This window comes from Equus caballus, chromosome 2, assembly GCF_041296265.1.
Source record: "Equus caballus isolate H_3958 breed thoroughbred chromosome 2, TB-T2T, whole genome shotgun sequence".
In the NCBI taxonomy this organism is placed as follows: domain Eukaryota; kingdom Metazoa; phylum Chordata; class Mammalia; order Perissodactyla; family Equidae; genus Equus; species Equus caballus.
Window position 1 is genome coordinate 6,288,577 of NC_091685.1, and position 20,049 is coordinate 6,308,625.

General features: G+C 40.0%; 1 protein-coding gene and 1 long non-coding RNA gene across 4 annotated transcripts in view; one reads left to right on the forward strand and one right to left on the reverse strand.

The window, feature by feature from the left end:
- The window catches only part of SCP2 (sterol carrier protein 2), a 124,900-nt gene continuing 104,851 nt past the window's right edge, over positions 1 to 20,049 (reverse strand). For all 3 annotated transcript variants that reach the window (XM_023629861.2, XM_070259949.1, XM_070259950.1), the window contains 3 exons: positions 12,213 to 12,342; positions 4,021 to 4,100; positions 1 to 1,022 (listed from right to left, as the gene is read on the reverse strand). In XM_023629861.2, coding sequence (XP_023485629.1) covers positions 927 to 1,022; positions 4,021 to 4,100; positions 12,213 to 12,342 — 306 coding nt within the window. In that variant the 3' untranslated portion in view covers positions 1 to 926. The remainder of the gene's footprint in view (positions 1,023 to 4,020; positions 4,101 to 12,212; positions 12,343 to 20,049) is intronic.
- On the forward strand, positions 6,981 to 18,038 carry LOC138923140 (uncharacterized). Its single transcript, XR_011436346.1, has 2 exons — positions 6,981 to 7,107; positions 17,932 to 18,038. It is a non-coding gene; the product is annotated as an uncharacterized lncRNA (long non-coding RNA).

Consider the following 20,049-nt stretch of genomic DNA (forward strand, 5'->3'; position numbering starts at 1 on the left):
CAATCTGGAAGAGCTATTTTAATTTTCTATTAAACATTCTTCCAAAAGCATTATTTTTACCCTATATCTTACTGGGTTATAAGAAACAACATTAGCATTAGAAAAACTAGGAAGAAAGATAAAATTAAATGTGGAAATCAAACTAAACTTATATGAAAAAAGATGATTATAAGAAAGGATTGATAGCTTTATAAATTTAATTGAGATTATAATTTGAAAACTGTGCATCTCAAACTTCATTTGTTCAGTTATTTTTACCAACAGCATTTCATGACTCTAATACATTGATTTTTCAAGAAGGACGGTCATTTAAAAATATTTTTATTTTAAAAATAGGCCTGTGTTCAGCTATAGATTTTTTCCCCCAAGCTCTCATCATATTTCTTATTTTGATCTGAGCAGAAAATACCATTTTGATGGCATGAAATGAAAAATTTAAAAGCTTGTTTAAAAAAAAAAATCCCGGTACAGAATTTTAAAAACTACTAATGGAGAATAGATTAAGGTCATTAAGTGTACAACACTAATTACTGGCCAGCTACTGGTATTCTATTTCTTCCGTAGTTATCCCAAGGAAAACTTAAATGGAATCTTCAGCAGAATAATCCTTAAATATACTTTATAAGCAAAATGAGAGCTTTGTTTACATAGTTTTTGGATTTTGCTGTTCTTAATTTTATTCTGAAACTTAATTTTACCCCAAACCATAATTACCATATTAACTTTGTAATGCACAGTTGTATGCAATTCAGCAATGCAGTAGTACACCATTAGGCTCTATTCACCTAGAGCTTAGGAAAAGTAGGATTGGTCACACCCATTTAAAAACAAATCTCACGCTATTTGCCAATGTGTAGTTTCAGTCTAAGTTCTGACAAGGAAATGCATGGATGTCTTGATTTTCAAAGGTAGGAAAAGGGAGTTCTTCACAGCTTAGCTTTGCCTGGCTGAAGCTGAAGATTTTGTAACTTCATAGCCAGACCCATGTTGCCAGTGATTTTCAATTTGCCTTGAAAGAAGGCCTGTGAGTAAGAAGAAAGAAAATTTATTATTTGGTGGTTTTTTTTTTTTTTTTTTTGAGATTGCTGATATTTCTAGACTATCCAGCCCTGAGATCATTTATTTATCCTGGTCTCTCAAACTTTCTTCAAAATATGAAACTTGGCTTTCCAGAACAGATTTAGAATCAGATTCCCCAAAAGGAGGAATTTGTAAAAACCCTGCTTTACAAAACAGAGCAATCAAAACGCACATCCTTCCCAAATGTCTTCTCTTAGAAAGCCTGCCTTTACCCACTTTCCTCAAAGGTGGTACATTTTCCAAATATTAGGCAAAGTGCGTTCATACTAGGTTGATTTTGTTTAAAAATCAATCCATGTGGATCAGGAATACGAACTGAAATTTTCAGCAGTCTGCTGGGAGAAAAAGCACACACATAACACAGAAACTCTTGGGATTCAATGTCACCAGTTTTTTTAGGTCTACATGATTACGGATTTGTCCCTGCAGAGGGAGGCAAGGAGGCCTGCTGAGACTGAGGGGCTTATGTTAATCTTTGGCCCAGTGAGGAGAATCAAGCCCATCCGAAGCACAGAGCCACAGTCTGTTCCGTTTACCAACTGCCTGGGATTAGATCACATGCTGCTTGCTAAATTTATCATGTAACAAAATCCTGGGAGAACTTCAGAGAAATGGTGAAACTGGGAACACAGCATGATTTCCCTGCTATAATCTAAGTCTTTTAACTCAATTCTTAAAATAAGGAAAGGCGAGATGAAAAAAGTTTCTGGCAGTCTTAGCTTTTTAAACAAAAATGTAAAGTTAGGAGCCCTCTGCCTCATCCACGGGAATGCTCGGAGCTAGGCTTTTTCTACACCTTCTCATAAGGGTGACTAATTCCTTTTTTTCCCCTCCTCTGTCTGGACAAACTAAATATTTCCTTTCTATATGGCACACAGCCTTCTGTCTGATGATTTAAAGGTCAGGTGTCTCAGAACACAATATATTTAACATATGTCCTTTAAAGATATGGACCAATAGCACCTAGAAGAGAAACTCACCGTCTTTCCCTTTTTTAAATTAAAAGAGAAAATGACTTTTTATTTACTAATTATTATAGCGAGAACATGAATCTTCATCCTTCAGAGAATCCAAACATAAGGATCATTAATCTGGTCCCTAGGTGTTCTTCATGTGTGCTTTACACTGGAGGGCGCAATGCTTTGTTTCAACTGTAGCCAAACACTGAAACGATAACTTCACTGCATTTAATGGTTCCCAGTCAAATCCTCTACTGAGCATCAGGGAAGGCCATTAGCACATTAACAGAAAGGTCTGCCATTTTTACCTTTAATTCCTTTGGGTGCTAACAGGTGTTCAAGAAAAATGAGCTGACACGTCACTCCGCCAAATGGGCAGTAGACAGATAAACTGAGAGAATGAGGGGAGCTGATGTGTGATGTCTGATCACCCTGCCAAGGAGGTGAATGGAGTGGACCAAGGAGCAGTGGGTGGGAAAGAGGAGGACAGCCAACTCCTACGCTGGTGGCCTCTGTTTGGTCCAGACTTTTGGAGCAGGCTCAGTAGGTGGAAATGTCAGTGCCAATGGTCTGTATTCAGTTGAAATGTCACAGATGCAAGTCTCTCACGTGTCAAAGTATCAACTGAAATATGCTTAGTTGCTTAGAAAAAGCATTTTAAAAAGGAATATGAGTGCAAGTCAGATTTAGTTGTTGTATCCAATCTTTCAAATTACCAGGGACCAGAGGAATAAGACCTGAAACAAATCAGGCTGAGGAAACATAAAAAATAAGGTTACAGGCGGCTGGCCCCATGACCGAGTGGTTAAAGTTCCGCGCACTCTGCTTCGGCAGCCTGGGTTTGCAGGTTCAGATCCTCAGTGTGCACCTGCTCCACTCATCAGCCATGCTGTGGAGGCATCCCACATATAAACTAAAGGAAGATTGGCACAGATATTAGCTCGGGGCTAATCTTCCTCAAGCAAAAAAAAAAAAAGGAGAACTGGCAACAGATGTTAGCTCAGGGCAAATCTTCCTCAAAAAAAAAAAGTAAATAAGATTATAATGGAAAGAAGTACCTTAGTTTCTTGTTATCTCTAGGTAATGAAAGCTCAGTATATCAAGTCTTTTCAACACTGTGCGACTAAAGAGTATAAGATGACCCTTGACAATTTGGGGACCAGGAAAGTCTATATAAGGCATAAATACATTTTAGACAAATACAGTTTAGTCCAGCAACTGCTTACTGAAAACCTAAAAATGTCAGGCATCGTACTAAGTTCTGGAGACATGAAGACAAATAAGACATAGTTTGTTCCTTTGAGACACAATCTAATGGGGAAGAGAGAGGCACATTATGACTAATACAATGTGACAAGTGCTAAGCTAGCAGTCCAATAAGTGGCCCAGAAGAGGGACCGGTTACAGCTCCCAACAACTTGGAAGGAATTCTTTGGAGGTAACATCTGAGCTAATTTTGAAAGACATGGAGTTTGTCAGGGAAGGACGGTTCAGGCAAAAAGCACCGGCAAAGACCTGGAATGTAAAAGGTCTTACCTTTGTTCACATGGCCCCTCCACCTGCCTGGCTCTGACTCTCCATCTGGGCACCGGTAACTCCTGGGCACCCTATGACTCAGCTCCAGGGCCGCTTCCTCTGACGACCCAGGAAGACCTGGCTGCTCCTTCCCCCACCCTCCCTGATCACAAGCCAGGTGTGGCACCTCAGACATTTGGCTGCACTTACTCTTTTACAGATCTCTGTTGTACCAAACTGTGGATGACCTGAGCATGGGAGCTATTTCTTATTCATCTGGGTATTTCCAGCACACAGAACAGTGGCGCACAGTTTGCTCCACAAATGTCTGTCATTTCTTAGGTGAACACTGAAGTTTTGTGGGTTTGACCACTTCGCACTTTATGGTATGAGGCTGAGGCAAGAGATGAAGTGGAAAAGCCAAAAGACCCACCTACTAGAAAGATACAAGTTCCATCATACTTACCGACTGAGGATTCATTTTACCCGTCATTAAAGCCAGTAAGTCCGAGTCGGCCATTGTGATTGTGCAGTCGGCCTTCTTATCTAGAACAGAGATACGGAGGAGAAGGAAGGAGCACAGGGGAGTGTTCAGTGTCATGTATACATTTGAGTCAAAAGCCACTGACTGTGTCAGAATCACACGTAGTGCTGGAGCAGTGTGGGGAAACGGGTGTGCACACACCCCTCCATGTGTGCAGCCTGGTAAAATGTGGTATAACTCACAAGCAACCTTGATATTTCACAAGAGGGAATTGATTATAGTATTCATATAATGGGATACAATCCAGCCATTAGATGATGTGGATCTACATTTACTGACCTGAAAAAATGTTCATGTCATACTGTTCAGGATATTGTTATTTAAGTTCATGATACTGTCAGAAAACAAACTGTGAGCATGCTACCATTTTTGCTTAAAAACGGATATTCAATTATATATACAAAAAACACCTGCAAACTTAGACACCAATATATTAATAATAGTTATGTGGCACACAGACTCTAAGGTGGTGCCCATGACCCCTGCCTCCTGGTATTCGTGCCTTTGTATGATCCCCTTCCCTCGAGTGTAGGCAGGACCTGTGACTTGCTTCTAGCCAATAGAATGTGGCAAAGGAGATGGGCTGCCAATCCTGTGGTTCTGCTACATTATATTAGGCTCTAGCTTGCTGGCAGACTCACTCTCACTCTCCTGTTGGCCTCGAATAAGCTAGCTGCTATGCTGTGACCTGCATATGGAAAGGCCACGTGGCAGGGTACCAGCCTTTAGGAGCTGAGCGCAGACTATGGCCTACAGCCAATAAAAAACTAAAGCTATCATTCTTATAGCTGCAATGAAATGAATTCTGCCAGCAACCTGAGTAAACTTGGACACAGACCCTTCCCCAGTCAAGCTGCCAGATGAGAACCCAGCCTTGGCCAACACCTTAACTGGAGCCTGTGAAACCTGTGCAGAGAACCCAGCTAAGCTGTCCTCAGCCAACTTACCATGGAAACTGTGAGGTAACAAATGTGTGCATTGTTTCAAGCCACTGACTTTGTGGTCATTTGTTATGCAGAAAAGAAAATGAATACAGTTCTCTAGATCAGGGGTTAACACACATTTACTGTAAAGGATCAGACACTAAATATTTCAGGCTTTGTGGGCCACTAGGTCTCCATTGCATCTAGTCAGCTTTGCATCTAGTCAGCTTTGCCTCTGTAGTGCAAAAGCTGCCACAGATAATACATAAACAAATGAGTGCGGCTGTGTTCCAACAAAACTATTTTCAAAATAGGTAGCACAGAGGGAGAAGATATTTGCAATTCATATATCTGACAAAGAACTTGTATCCAGAATATATAAAAAACTTCTGGGGCCAGCCCCATGGCCGAGTAGGTAAGTTCGCGCACTCTGCTTCAGCAGCCCAGGGCTTTACCACTTCGAATCCTGGGCGCAGACATGGCACTGCTCATCAAGCCATGCTGAGGCGACGTCACACATGCCACAACTAGAAGGACCCACAACTAAAAAAATACAACTACGTACCGGGGAGCTTTGGGAGAAAAAGGAAAAAAAGTTTTAAAAATCTTAAAAAAAAAACCCAAAAAAACTCCTATTGCTCAATTAGAAAAGGTTAGATAATCCAATACAAAAATGGGCAAAGAAACAGGCACTATACAAAAGAGGATCTCCAAAGGGCCAAAAAAAGCACATGAAACAGTATTCAACTTCATTAGTCATCAGGAAAATGCAAATTAAACGCACAGATGAGATACTACTACTACCCATTAGAATGAGTGGCTAGAAAAAAAGATACTTAGTGCTAGTTAGGATGAGGAGCAGCTGAAAGGTCAGTACCTTGCTGGAGGAACTGTAAAATGGTACAGCCACTTTAGAAAACAGTCTGGAAATTTCTTATAAAGTTAAACATACATATGCCATATGACCTAGCAATGCCACTCTTAGGTGTTTACTCAAGAGAAATGAAAACACATGTCCAGACAAAAACCTGTATGTCTATGTTGCTAGTGGCTTTATTCAAACGCCAAAAGCTGGAAAAACTCAAATGCGCCTCAACTGGTAAATAGATAAACTACTCAGCAACAAAAAGAAACAAACTACTGATGATACATGCAACAACATGAATGAATCTCTGTGACCGAGGCAAGCTTACAAAGCTACATCTCGTATGATTCCACGTAAATGACATTCTGGAAAGGTAAACTACAGGGACAGAAATCAGATTCGTGGCTGCAGAGCCTGAGGATGAGAGAAGAGGACACTTTTTTCGGGTGAAGGAAATATTCTATATCTTGATTTCTGGTGGTGGTTACACAACTATATGCATTTGTCTAAATTCACATAATTGTACATCTAAAAAGGGTAGATTTTATCGTGTGTAAATTATACCTCAATCAACCTGCCAAAAAAGAAAAACCTGACAGTTCCAAGTACTGTCAAAAATGTGAAGTGAATGAAACTCTCATGTAATGTGGAAGGGAATGTAAAATAGTATATCCACATCAAAAAACTGGCTATCCTGTACCTGACGACCTAGTATTTCTACTCCTGGTTATATGTGTAACGGAAATGAGTACCTATGTCCACCAAAAGACACATATGAGAATGGTGATAGAAGCTTTATTCATAAGGCCCCAAAATGGAAACACTGCAAAGATACATCAACCATAGAACGAAGAAATAAATTCTGTGGCATTCACATGGTAAAAATGAATTACTGCTACATGCAACAAAATTAATGAATCTTACAATGCTGAGCAAAGGAAGGCAGACTTACAAGAGTAAATATTGTATGGTTCCATTTATATGAATTTCCAAAATGAATAAAATCAGTCTATGGTGGTGGAATTCAGAACAGTGTTTCCTTTGGGAGTGGAGAGTGATGGGAGGGACATGCGGAAGGCTTCTAGAATGTTGGCAACATTCTGCATCTTGACCTGGGAGACATATTCATTTGTAAACACTGATCAAGCTGTACACTTCAGATTTTGCCCTTTATTACACACTAGACTTCAACAAAAACTTTCCACAAAACAAAATAACCAGGTGAGTTGAATTTGGCCCATGGGCGACAGTTTGTTGCCCGTGATGTAAGTGGTGGAGAGTAATTTTTTCATTTTGTTTCTCTATCTTTTCTAATTTTTTTTTACACTGAGTATATATTACCTATATAATACAAAGTTTTAAAATATTAATTTTAATATCATAAAAGTCTAATGAAAAAAGACTGTAGAACAAAGACTCCAATATCTCATTGCTAAATCAGCCATGTCCACCTCGGACAAATGAGAGGTTTAAAGTGCAAAAGGAAAAATTCACCAAGAAACTGAATTTTTCAGCAGTCAGTGTTTTAGGCAATCAGTATAACACAGTTCTCTAACAGTTGGCGCCTCTTTAAATTAAAGCTGGCCTCTCCCCGAAACCAAGTCACCTTCTATCTCACTATTCTCTTTTATTTCTCTTCATTGCACTTATCTGAAACTACCTTATTTGTATACATGTTTTCTGTCTGGATTTGTCCACTAGAATGAAAACTTCACAGGGGAGGGCCCTTGTCAGTTTTGTTCACTGTTAGATCCCAAAGTCCTTGAAAAGTGCTAGACACATAAAAGGCAATCATTAAGTGCCTGGTGAATAAATAAGTAGATTATACAGAGTTCAGAAGATTATCAAATTAAGACCCAATAGCTAATCAGATAATCTGTGCCTTAATAGAAGAGATATGGGTTGCTATGGTCTGAATGTCTGTGTCCCCCCAAAACTCATATGTTAAATCCTAATGACAGATGTGATGGTATTAGTAGGTGGGCCTTTGGGAGGTCCTAAGGGTGGAGCCCTAATGAATGGGATTAGTGCCTTATAAAAGTAGCTCCAGAGAGAACTCTAGCCCCTTCCACCATGTGGCCCCACAGCAAGAAGGCACTGACTCTGAACCTGGAGGAGGGCCCTCACCGAAGGTTACCACGCTGGCACCTTGGCCTTGGACGCCAAGCCTCCAGAACTGTGGGAAATGAACTTCTGTTGTTTATAAGCTACGTGGTCTGCAGCACTTTGTTACAGCAACTTGAATGGACTAGTGGCTAAGTCGTTAAAAGCATCATCAGCATCTGGTGAACCCCAGATCTTTCTCAATTTCCCAAGTCCTTTTGAGGAGTCTCACACAAGTCTAATGTGTTCTAGCAAAACTAATGTTTTATACATGGGTTAGGGAGAAAGCAAGGGTTTACTGAGCACTAACTATGCATAAGTGCTTTACATACCTTATCTTATTTACTCCCCACAACAGCTCCATGGATAGAAGTTCTTCTCACCACTGTCTAGATGAGACCCCTGGACTCAGGGAAGGTATACACCTAGTAAGTGACAGAGCCCAGGTCCTGAACCCAGCTTGGGTGTCTCCAAAGGCTATGCTCTTGGGGATGGGAGACTCTGAGGCTTTCTATATCATGTTCCCCACAAAGGGGCAGGGTTGAGAACTCAAGTAAGTGCCGAGAGGGCAGAATAAAGGACTGAAAGAATCATGTGTCATGTTAGATTAATCAAAGTTGGCTTCCTGGAGACATGCTATGTGAGTCGTTTCAAAGGAGAGGAGGGAGTGGCAGAATTCATGGAGAAAGGCACCGAGGCAGGAGGAAAAGATGATGGAAAACACACAAAATCTAAAAATCCTTAATACAGCCATCTATACAATCATTACCAAACTCTCAGAAAACAAGCAAATGAAACACATTTAAGTAAATCTTACTTCCTTAACAGTAAGTAAACCTCTCAACGCTATGTACATGCCAAAAGAAGGAGCAATTCTCTTTAAGATGCCAGTTCAAACTAGGACAGGTTATTAATGCTTTAACATAGCTGATCTCTAACAAATGGTCATTTGTTGGCTGATGTAAAAGGAGCTGGCAATTTTCAGGGGTTGCTTTTACTGGGTAAGCCCATATTTCAGTGCCATTCCTGGCTGCCAACAAGTGTCAGTTTCAGCAGAAATTTCCCTGTCCCAGGCTAAAATCCCTTCAGGCCTGGGATGGGGCACCAACGTGGGGAGAACTCACGGCCAGAGTCCATATGCAGAGAACAAGGTTTTTCTGAAATTATGCAAGCACATTATCTTTCATGACAAACAAACACCAGTAACAAAACAGAAGAAATTTTGTTTTTAAAAAATCACCTTAACATCTGCCCAGGCATATAGGAATATAATCCTGAAGTAACTATTAACCTCAGTCACTAAAAAATTAGCACTATTTCCCAAAAGTTCTTTTTATTTCTAAAAGCTAAAATCGAGATGAAACATTTAGTTTTTCTTCCTACCCCACATTAGAGTGGCAGCTCACAGAATGCAAACATATAGTTATTTTTCTGCCCACTCATTTTGAGGGCAAAAAAAAAAAGACTATATAAAATTCAGGAACTTTCTCTAACAATGCCATGCTGCCTGCACCAGATGTGCTTACTACCCCTCAGCCTTCCCTTCATTAATCTCTAGTTGATTCCTTATTCAACAGCATATAACACTGCTCTTAACATTTTCTCCTGTCTCCAAGCTCTAGCCTCTATTCCAGGAGCTCTGCCAATCTCCTCCCTCCCTTAAAATGCCCCTGAATGTTTATCTACCCTCTCAGAGAAAGAAGCGTCATCCCTCCTTCCTCAGGCTCACCCTCCTTCCACCTGTGCTCCTATGTCACCCCCTTCTCCAGGACCTCCCTCTATAATGTATCAGGAATGAAACTCTACCATCTTTGACGGACTTCCTTCTCCTACACAGCTTCCAGATCCCATCAAGTTCACCCCAAATACCCCTGGCAGCTATCATGTAGCAGCATCCTTTTTGCTCACTGCCAGCACTCAGGCTATCCTTTCCGCTCACTTAGACAGGAGCAGCATCCACCCTGCTACTGCCCTCTCTGCCTCTGATTTCTGCCTTCTAATTCATCGGGTCTGACGCACCAGCCTCATCCTCGAAAACACAGCTCTGACTTTCACTCTTCTACTTAAAAAGCTTTAACAGACTAATTATGTATCAGATCACTTTCAAAGTTCATAGCATGGTATTTTAAGCCGTCCAAAAAGCTAGTTCCCATCCATGATATTTCTCAATTGCACCAGTCTTTTCCCTACAAGAGAAATGTAACATACAATGTAGCTACCAGTTAGTGAATGCTTACTAAGCATCATTCATTCATTCTGCTGTTCATTTTCCAATTATCTATTTTACTGAAGACCTGCCATGTATCAGGTATTAGAGTAGGCAGTGGGAATGCAGCAGAAAACCTAACAGGCAAAAAGCTCTGCCTTCATGCAGCTTACAGTTCAAGTGGGGGAGATGGACAATACGCAAATAAATAAAATTCATATGGCATATCAGATGGTGATAAGTGCTACAAATAAAAATAAGGCAGAAAACAACAATAGGAAACGGTAATGGGGGTGTGATTTGAAAAGTGGGGTTAGAGAAGGGCTAACTTAGAAGATGACATTTGAGCAAAGATCCAAAGGAAATGAGGGAACAAGCCACGAAGATATCTAAGTGAAGGCAATTTCAGGCAGGACAGAGTAGAAAGCCCCTGAACTGGGACTACCTCACATTTCAGCAATAGCAAAGAGGCCAGTATGACTGGAGCAAAGTGAGGGAGAGTGTGGTAAGACAGAGAAAACGGGGACCAGATCATGCTGTGCCATTGTAAGAACTCTGAGCTGAAAGCCACTAGATGGTTTTAAGCAGAGGAGTGTCACAATCTGACAAGTTTTAAAATGATCACTCCAGGGGCTGGCCTGGTGGCACAGCAGTTAAGTTCGCACGTTCTGCTTCAGTGGCCCAGGGTCTGCCGGTTCAGATCCCGGGTGCAGACACCGCACCGCTTATCAAGCCATGCTGTGGTAGGCGTCCCACAGAGAAAGATGGGCACGGATGTTAGCTCAGGACCAGGCTTTCTCAGCAAAAAAGAGGAGAATTGACAGCAGATGTTAGCTCCGGGCTGCTCTTTCTCAAAAAAAAAAAAAAGAAAAATCACTCTAACTGGTGTGTGGAGAAGGACCTGTAGGGGGCAAGGATAGAAACAGGGAGAGCAGGCAAACAAATGACAGAGGCTTAGAACAAGGTGGTAGTAGAAGAGGACAGAGTTTGCTGGTGGATTAGACTGTGGAGTGGAGAAAAAGAGGAGCCAATGATGACCTCAAGGGTTTGGGTCTGAGGAACTGGTAGGACAGAAGAGCGATCTACTGAGATGCAGAAGACAGTGGAGGAGGACGTAATTAAAGGGGAGTGGGAGGAAGATCAGGAGTTCAGTGTTCGCCATATAGCTTCGGGATACCTATTAGTATCCAAGTACACTTGTCAATTAAACAGCTGGATATGCACCTCAGAGTTCAGCGGCTGAGTCCATGCTGAAGATATCTGGGAGCCATCAGTGTAGAGATGGTGTTAAAAGCATGAGACTAGATGAGATCCCCAGGGAGTGAATGTAGATAGAGCTGAGCCCTGGAGCACTGCAATGTTTAGAAATTTGAAGATGAGGAGAAAACAGAAGAGATGCCAAGAAGGAACACCCAGAAGGTAAGAGGAAAGCCTGGAAGTGTAATATCTTTAAGGCGAGGAATTAACCACTGAATTTAGCAACACGATGATCAATAGTGACCTTGACAAGAATAGTTTTAGGACAGTAATGACGACAAAAGCTTCTGGAGTGGGTTCAAGAAAGACTGGGATGAGAGGGAGTGGAGATAGTGAATATAGACAGGTCTTTTGAGGGCATGTACTTACACACTGGACTATGTGCTCTACAGGTTAACTAAGAGATAATTCTCTTAATCCTTGCATCAACTCTATGAAACATGCACCATTTCTTATTCCCATTTACGGATGAGAAAACTGAGGCTCAAAGAAGTTAAATAATTTGTTCAAGGCCAGAATCTGTGAGTGGCAGGGCCAGGACCCCAACCCAAATTTGTCTAATTCCAAAGCCTAAGATTGGTGACTCTGCGATGAAGCCTCCTAACCTTTGGGAGGAGGCAGCTGTGAACTATTCCTGTTCCCAAGGAGTCACTAATTCTTTAACAAGGTCCTATACTTCTAAAGCCACCCCTCTTGGGGAACCCCACCCATTTTCCTCTGTGAGCTTGTCAGTGCTCCCATAAGGGAAGTCACTACTGACCTGAGTTAGGAAGCACTGATCCTTTGCCGTTCTTCACATCCACCACCCAGGTGGCTTCTTTACCCCCGGGGCCATCCTTCACCTTGAAGGCAAAAATACCACCGATTTTCTTCACAAATTGTTCCCCTTCCTGGAAAGAAAAATAACATTTGGAGCTATATTAAGTTCTTTTCTCTGGCTTTTTCCCCAAATTAAATGTTTAAATAGATACATGACGTGAGCAGCTGGGCCAGCAAGCAGTCCCCAAGCTCCCTTAGGATCTTTTACCCAGAAAAGTCTGAAAGGCAACCAGGCAACAACTCCCTCATCCGCCAAATTTTTTGTTAAAAATGGCTTTCTGGATACAACTGGTGGAAGGAAAGGGAGGTTGGAGGGTGGCACGGCAGCACTGTCTACTGAAATAGCCTGCATTTGTCTCAGTAATTTCTGAAAGATTCTCTCTGAATGTAGGAACCCCCACTCCCTCTTTATTTTTGCAGGTAAATTCCTTTAAATATATTTTTGTTTTGCTACAATCAGAACTTAAAGATAAGTGTTTCTGAGATCAAAATCTTTTTCTGATCAACCCATTTTCTGGATTAGCATAAAGAATTATATAAGAATATACCATCCACACCACTTACTTTTGGATGTTGGGAAATGAAGCTGGAAAGACCATCTCAGAGCCACATCTCAGTAGGCTGGTTTCCCTTCTCCCTCCCTCTCCCCCTCATTCCCACTCTGTTTCATCTTTCCTTACTGAAATATTTATTGATTGAAACAATAGTTCGCAGCAGACATTGTTCTAGGCACTGAAATATGGAAGCAGGAGTTAGAAGAGTCAATGATAATACACTATGATCACCAGGACAATGCACTGGGAAAAGGGAAGCACAGGGGACTGGAGGAGCACAAACGAGCAGCTAAGCTAAGTCAGCTGGCAGGGTGAATAATGAAAGCATGACAACAAATTCACACACCTTTTTAAAAAATGTAAACCAAAAACAACATAATAATTTTATTGCAGTTATTTTTCTTTAGAGAAGAAACACATTTTACTGTGGGAAAAACAGAAAATATTGATAAGCAAAAAGAAGAAAACATTCATAATTTCACCACTCAAAGAAAGTAATATTTTGAGATAAATCCCCTCCGTCTTTTTTCTCTGGGTATATTTTTTAAATGAGGTCACATTGTATACACTGTTTTGTAGTCCACTTTTCTGTTTGATACAATTATTCTCATTACTGTGTTAAGTACACTTCTACATAATTTTAAATGACCACATATAGCCTTAGTTGTAGAAGTGTACTATGCTTTATTTAACCAATATTCTGTTGCCTGATCTTTAGGTTAGTTCTAACTGCTGGTCTTCTAACAATGCTGTGAATAATAACATTCTTACATCTAACTACTTTTACATAGCCTCATTTATTTAAGGTTAAATCCCCAGAATTAAACTTCGCTAATAACACTGAATCGGCAACCAGCATAGGTTTGAATTCCTGTTCTGCCACGTACTTACACACCCCTGAGCAAGTTACCAAACCTCTCTGAATCTCAGTTTTCTTATGTGTGAAATGCAGACAATAACAGCAGCTACCCTCATAGAGTTGTACTGTATTTAAATACCCACAAAGCACAGACTAATTGCTCAATAAATGTTAGCGTTTCTTTGTTATTCCACTCGATCTGTCTGCTACTCCTATGCCAATATAACTTTATGTTGTACTTTACTCTTTGCTACAGTAAGTCCCCATCATAATTCCCCTCTTCCAAATATTCTCGGCTATTCTCAGATTTGTTTTGGACATTTTTTTCCTCTAGATCTCACATTATAATCATTTAGTTTTTTTCCCCAAAAATGCTGTTGAATTTATATGGGGTTACAAAAAATATGTGGATCCGTCTGGGACAGAAGTAATATGTTTACAATATTAAGTTCCCCCATTCATAAATATGGTATATCTTCCAAGTTTTCTTTGATGTCCCTTGGCAATATTTTGTCATTTTCTTCCCACGCAGGCTTTTGCACATTTCTCACCAAGTTTATTCTGAGATATTTTATATTTTATATTGCTCTTATTAATAATATATTTTTTCATTATATTTTATGACTGGATTATTGCAAATATGTAGAAAATATATTAATCTTTGTATATTTATTTGGGAACTGACTACCTTTTAAGTTCTCATAATTTCCTTTTTTTTTTTTTTTCCTGCTTTACTTCCCCAAACCCCCCCTGTACACAGTTGTATATCTTAGTTGGCAGTCCTTCTAGTTGTGGGATGTGGGACACCGCCTCAACATGGCCTAAGGAGCGGTGCCATGTCCGCGCCCAGGATCTGAACCCTGGGCCGCCACAGCGGAGCACGCGAACTTAACCACCCCGCCATGGAGCCAGCCCCCTCATAATTTCTAATAGTTTTTATTTCCTACCTTCTTTATTTCAGCCTTACATCCTCAATAATTTACATCCAAGATTCTTCTTCTTTTTGGTATCATAATATTCTTTTTTTTTTTTTTGAGGAAGATTAGCCATGAGCTAACTACCACCAATTCTCCTCTTTTTGCTGAGGAAGACTGGCCCTGAGCTAACATCCATGCCCAGCTTCCTCTACTTTATATGTGGGACGTCTGCTACAGCATGGCTTGACAAGCAGTATGTAGGTCTACACCCGGAATCTGAACTGGCGAACCCGGGGCCACCAAAGTAGGATGTGCAAACTTCACCACTGCGCCACCGGGCTGGCCCCCATAATATTCATTTTTTTTTAACAAAGATTTAAGTGTTTACTATGTCCAGGCACTGTGATAAGTACATGAAATACCCAAATAATTATTATCCCCGAGGAACTTGCATAAACTGACATCAGATACTAACCTGTTTCTATGTATGCAGAGACCCTGGCCTAAGTTCTTTCTTCATTTTGTTTTGTTTGTTTTATAACAGTTTTATTGAGATATTTACATGCCATAAAATTTATCCTTTTAAAATATATAATTCAGAGGTATTTTAGTACACTCAGAGTTATGCAACCAATACCACTAATTTTAGAACATTCTCATCACCCCAAAAAGAAATCCATAGCCATTAGCAGTCACCCTTCCCATCCTCTCCTCCTGCTAGTCCCCGGCAACCATTAATCTACTTTCTGCCTCCGTGGATCTCCTTATTCTGGACATTCCATATAAATGGAATCGTAAAATAGTTGGTCTTTTGTGACTGGCTTCTTTCATTTAACACAATGTTTTTAAGGTTCATCCATGTTGAAGCATGTGAGACTAATTCATTCCTTTTTATGGACAAATAATATTCCACGTATGGATGTAGCACATTTTGTTTAGCCATGTATCAGTTGACGGTTGTTTCCCCTTCTTAGCTATTATGAATAATACTGCCATATTTGTGTACAAATTTTTATACAGTCATAGGCTCTAATTTCTCTTAGGTATATGTTTAGAAGTGAAATTCCTGGGCCATAAGGTGATGTTTAACTTTTTGAGAAACTACCAAACTGTTTTCTAAAGTGGCTGCACCACGTTACAATCCTAGCAGCAATGAATGAAGGTTCCAATTTCTCCACATCCTCACCAACACTTTTGTTTGTCTTTTTGAGTTTAGTCATCCTAGTGGGTGTGTCAATCTTTCTCTCATACATAGATAACATACCTGAACCTATCTAGAACCAACCATGGGTCTTAGGACTCCAAAGAAGCTATTCTAAAAATATTTACTCTAGGCCTACCTATCCCAACAGTCATGGAGGCATTTCTTACCTGGGGGTGTCCTGAAACCAACTACCAATATTTTCTAGTTAAATCAAGAAACCAAAATGATCGTCAGATTTTTAAAGTGAAAGAGAAATTACCTTATTTTGGCTTCCCTTAAAAGATCTCACTCAAACTATTTTAAGATAACTTTAGGAAAAATTCTTAAAAACAATCATAATCTTTTGAGGGCTATAAAGTTTTCAAGTGCTTTTATATGTATTATTCCTTTAATCTTCATAAAATCTTGTAAGTAGTTGGACAGGTATTAATATTAGCTCACTGAGCAGGAAAAACAACTGAGGCTCATAAAGGTTAAGAACACTTCAGACTACTCTCTATTCTGCTGCTAAGCAGCTCAGCCATCAGAATCCATCCAACACTAACATAATCCAGCTAACACTCTCTGATGTGAATTTCTTAAACAGCTCCTCAAAGCCTACCGGACGAAGTCTGTCTTTACATATCATTCAAGATTTTTCATGATCTCAAGTCTACTTATCTGTTCTTATCTTCAGCCACTTTTTCATCCACCTCAGGCTTCATGTACTAACAATATGATCCTTTTGAGTTCCATGAACATATACGTCTCCATGCCCTTGCTCATGCTATGTCCCGGATCACTCACCTCCTCCTATTCTCTATTCCCACCCCAACCTCATCAATTCAACTCACAGCTCACATGCTAATTCTTCTGGGAAGGCTTTTCTGTCTCTACTGGACACTGTGATGGCCCTTTGCACATGCACGCGTTTCTTGTTAAAGAAGTTATTTTTTTCTGATGAAATTTTTCCATGTCAATCTTTCCACTCAACTTCATGTTCCTTGAGGGGCAAGGACATATGGCTAGTAAGTAGTACAACAAGAACTCCGTCTCAGGTTGGTTAACTTCAAATCAATGCCCCTTCCATTTGACTACACCATACTGCACAGTAGGTTACATCACTACTTCCAGACTTGAGCCTCCGAAAGCAGTTTCTGCCACCATAAAAGAATTAAAAGAAAGCTCAAAGTCTTCTCCACTCCCTCAAGGTTCTGCGGAGACAAACTAGAAGACTGGGTTAATAATGCTGGTGTGCTGGGCCACCTAAGAGCCAGGATTCCTCCAGGGCCAGTGGCCCATGCATGACTCCTTCTCCAGGTGCCTCCAGGCCATCTGCTTGCACAGTGCCTCAGGAAAGGGGCTATGGCCGACACCAACAAGCTACAGCAGGAAAATATGAGCAAACATTTAGCAATTCTACCTGCATACTTGGAGAGAAAATTCTCCCGCCTCCTTAAGACAAACGTAGATTAATTCTGCACTTGCTGTTACTTTTGAGAACCAACTGATCCTCTTATAAAATCACATCCTTTTAAAATATTTTCAATTGAAGAGGGGTGAGAGAGGGTAAGGAAATGGACAAGGAGGAGAGAGTTAAAAGGAGAAAGAAAATACACACGTTGCGAAACTGGAGATCATTAACACTAAGCAAGTTCTAAGTGCCTCCTTGCGTGAAGAAAAGTACTTCTTTCTGAATACGCAAGAGGTCAAGGAGTAGATGCTGTCGTACACTTAATAGGAACAAAAAATTAAGACAGAATTCAAAGAAGGGCAATGGGGTATTGCTAACAAAGACGAGGTGGAAATAAAATCTCTTGCTAGGCTTCCTTTGCTAATGCAGAAAATGCATGAATTGACAAAAGATTCCAAGACTTTCACTTTCTAGTCGTGCAAACTTTTGGGAAACTAACAATCGTGGGAAGAAGAAAAGAAATAAGGGAACAAGGTCCATGCAAGTGAGGTTACAGAGGAAGGAGAAAGAATTAAAATGGGAGCAAGAAGAATACATCTGTAAAGCTGAAAGACAACTGTGAAATAAAAATAGCACTGCTTTGTTAATCCCAATAATGAAGCATTAAATGACGACATATAGCCATACCAGATACTCTCCAGACTGATTATTTTTATTTGATTTTTTTTAATAGAATGAAGTGGAGAAAAATGGGGCAACTTGGCAGAAGCGACTAGCCTATGAGTTGTTCTGCAAGCAAATGTTGGTGGCATCAAAAATAAAATAAAATTTTCAAGCTGACGTCTTATAGAGTCCAACTTCATTTTAGTGGACAGTTGTAATGAAAGAAATTTAAAAAACAATAATGAGATATTTTTTCCTACTAGATTGGCAAACAATTTTTTAAAACCAGCCAACATAGCACTGGAGAAGGTGTGATGAAAAAAGTCACTCAAGAATTGATGCTAAGTTTGTAAATTAGTACCCTCTTTTTGGTGGATAGTTTGGCAATAAATATCAAAATGCAAAACATACACATCCAACGACCCAACAATATCCTCTTTTAATTGCTTATGCCAAGGTGATCATGGCATAAAGTACTTAAAGATGAGTACAAAAGGAAATTTATTATACTTCTATTGTACTTGCCAAATTTAAATACAACCTGATGTTCATCATAGGAGGCTAGCTAAATAGGTTATGATACATACATTCAAATGCATACCATGTGGTCATTAAAACTTATGGTAAGGATTTACACTTATGAGCATGGAACATTCTGTCAAGAGAAAAAAGCAGGCTATAAAACAACAGGTAGTCCCACACAGGTGTAGCCCAAGATGGAGCAGGACAGGTATGCAGCTCCCGGGCCAGTGCCTGCCTGCCCGGAACTGTCGACCTTGGCCCTCTCTACCTCAAGAAGGTTGTTGACCAGTATGAAAATCTTAGAAATGCAGGGTCCTTTGTCAAGAGACATCAGTCACGTTAGCTGTTTTCCCACGCACAGAGCAATCACCTTAGATGTTAAGCAGTCCTTTGTGCTACAACACGGGACTTACAAGACCTGCACAATGTCTGCCTTTCACACTGCGGCTCTAACACGACTGAAACGCACAGCTTAAATGTTCTGAATCCTTTCCCTTATTTCAGCCCTCTTTGATCAGCTTAATAGACGTGTGACCAGAACTGCGTGACAGTGGCTGTAACTGTGCCTTGTTGGTCTTCAAATTAAAATCAATAATGAAATCCCAAGATGCCTTTAGGTTTGAAACAATGAAGTAAATATTTAGTTTTGCCGAAGAGAATAACTCTCTGTTTGGAGAAAGAGTTACTGTTAGATTGCCTTAGTATGATTATTATCTATCAAGAACTAATTATTGTACATAAAAATAGATCTGCATATACATATAATTTTTAAAACTCAACATGTAATGTATGATCCTTGTTATGTAAAACTGTACATTCATATTACACAGAGAGATATCTGAAAGAATGTCAACCACTGTTAACAATTTAGTGAACTCTAAGTAATGGAATTTCAGGAGATTTATTTTGTTGTTGTTGTGTTTTGTTTTGTTTTTTGAGGAAGATTAGCCCTGAGCTAACTACTGCCAATCCTCCTCTTTTTGCTGAGGGAGACTGGCCCTGAGCTAACATCCATGCCCATCTTCCTCTACTTTATATGCGGGACGCCTGCCATAGCATGGCGTTTGCCAAGCGGTGCCATGTCCGCACCCGGGATCCGAACTGGCGAACCCCGGGCTGCTGAGAAGGGAAACGTGCGAACTTAAGCCCTGTGCCACCGGGCAGGCCCCATTTTTTCTTTTTTTATATGTCTCTGTACAGTGTGAATTGTTTTTAAATTAGCATCGTTTTTACCACAAGAAAAAACAAATTAAAAACTACTTTGAAAAAAATCAAGCACAAAAGATTTCCTTTTAAAAGGAGTTTTGATATTAGGTAACTTTAAAGGCCCACTTTAAATATCATTCTTTCGAATGGTTCTAAGTAAGATCTTTTTAATTCAGAAGGAGACTGCATCAAAATAAATTAGAATCCCTTTACATAAATGAACTTTGTCCATAATTATCATCTCTTTGACAAAGAGAGTCAGAGAAAAGAGTGATAAGCGTTAATCTTTCCTCTGAAGTTACGATTTTAACAGCATTTTACTACAGTTCTTTATGTAACTCAAATCTGGAGATTTCTACATTTCTGAAACGCACTCTTACCAGACTTACAGGAAGCCGTAACAGACACGCAGAAATCTAAAATACACTTAATACCTGACAATACAATGTACATTTTCAAC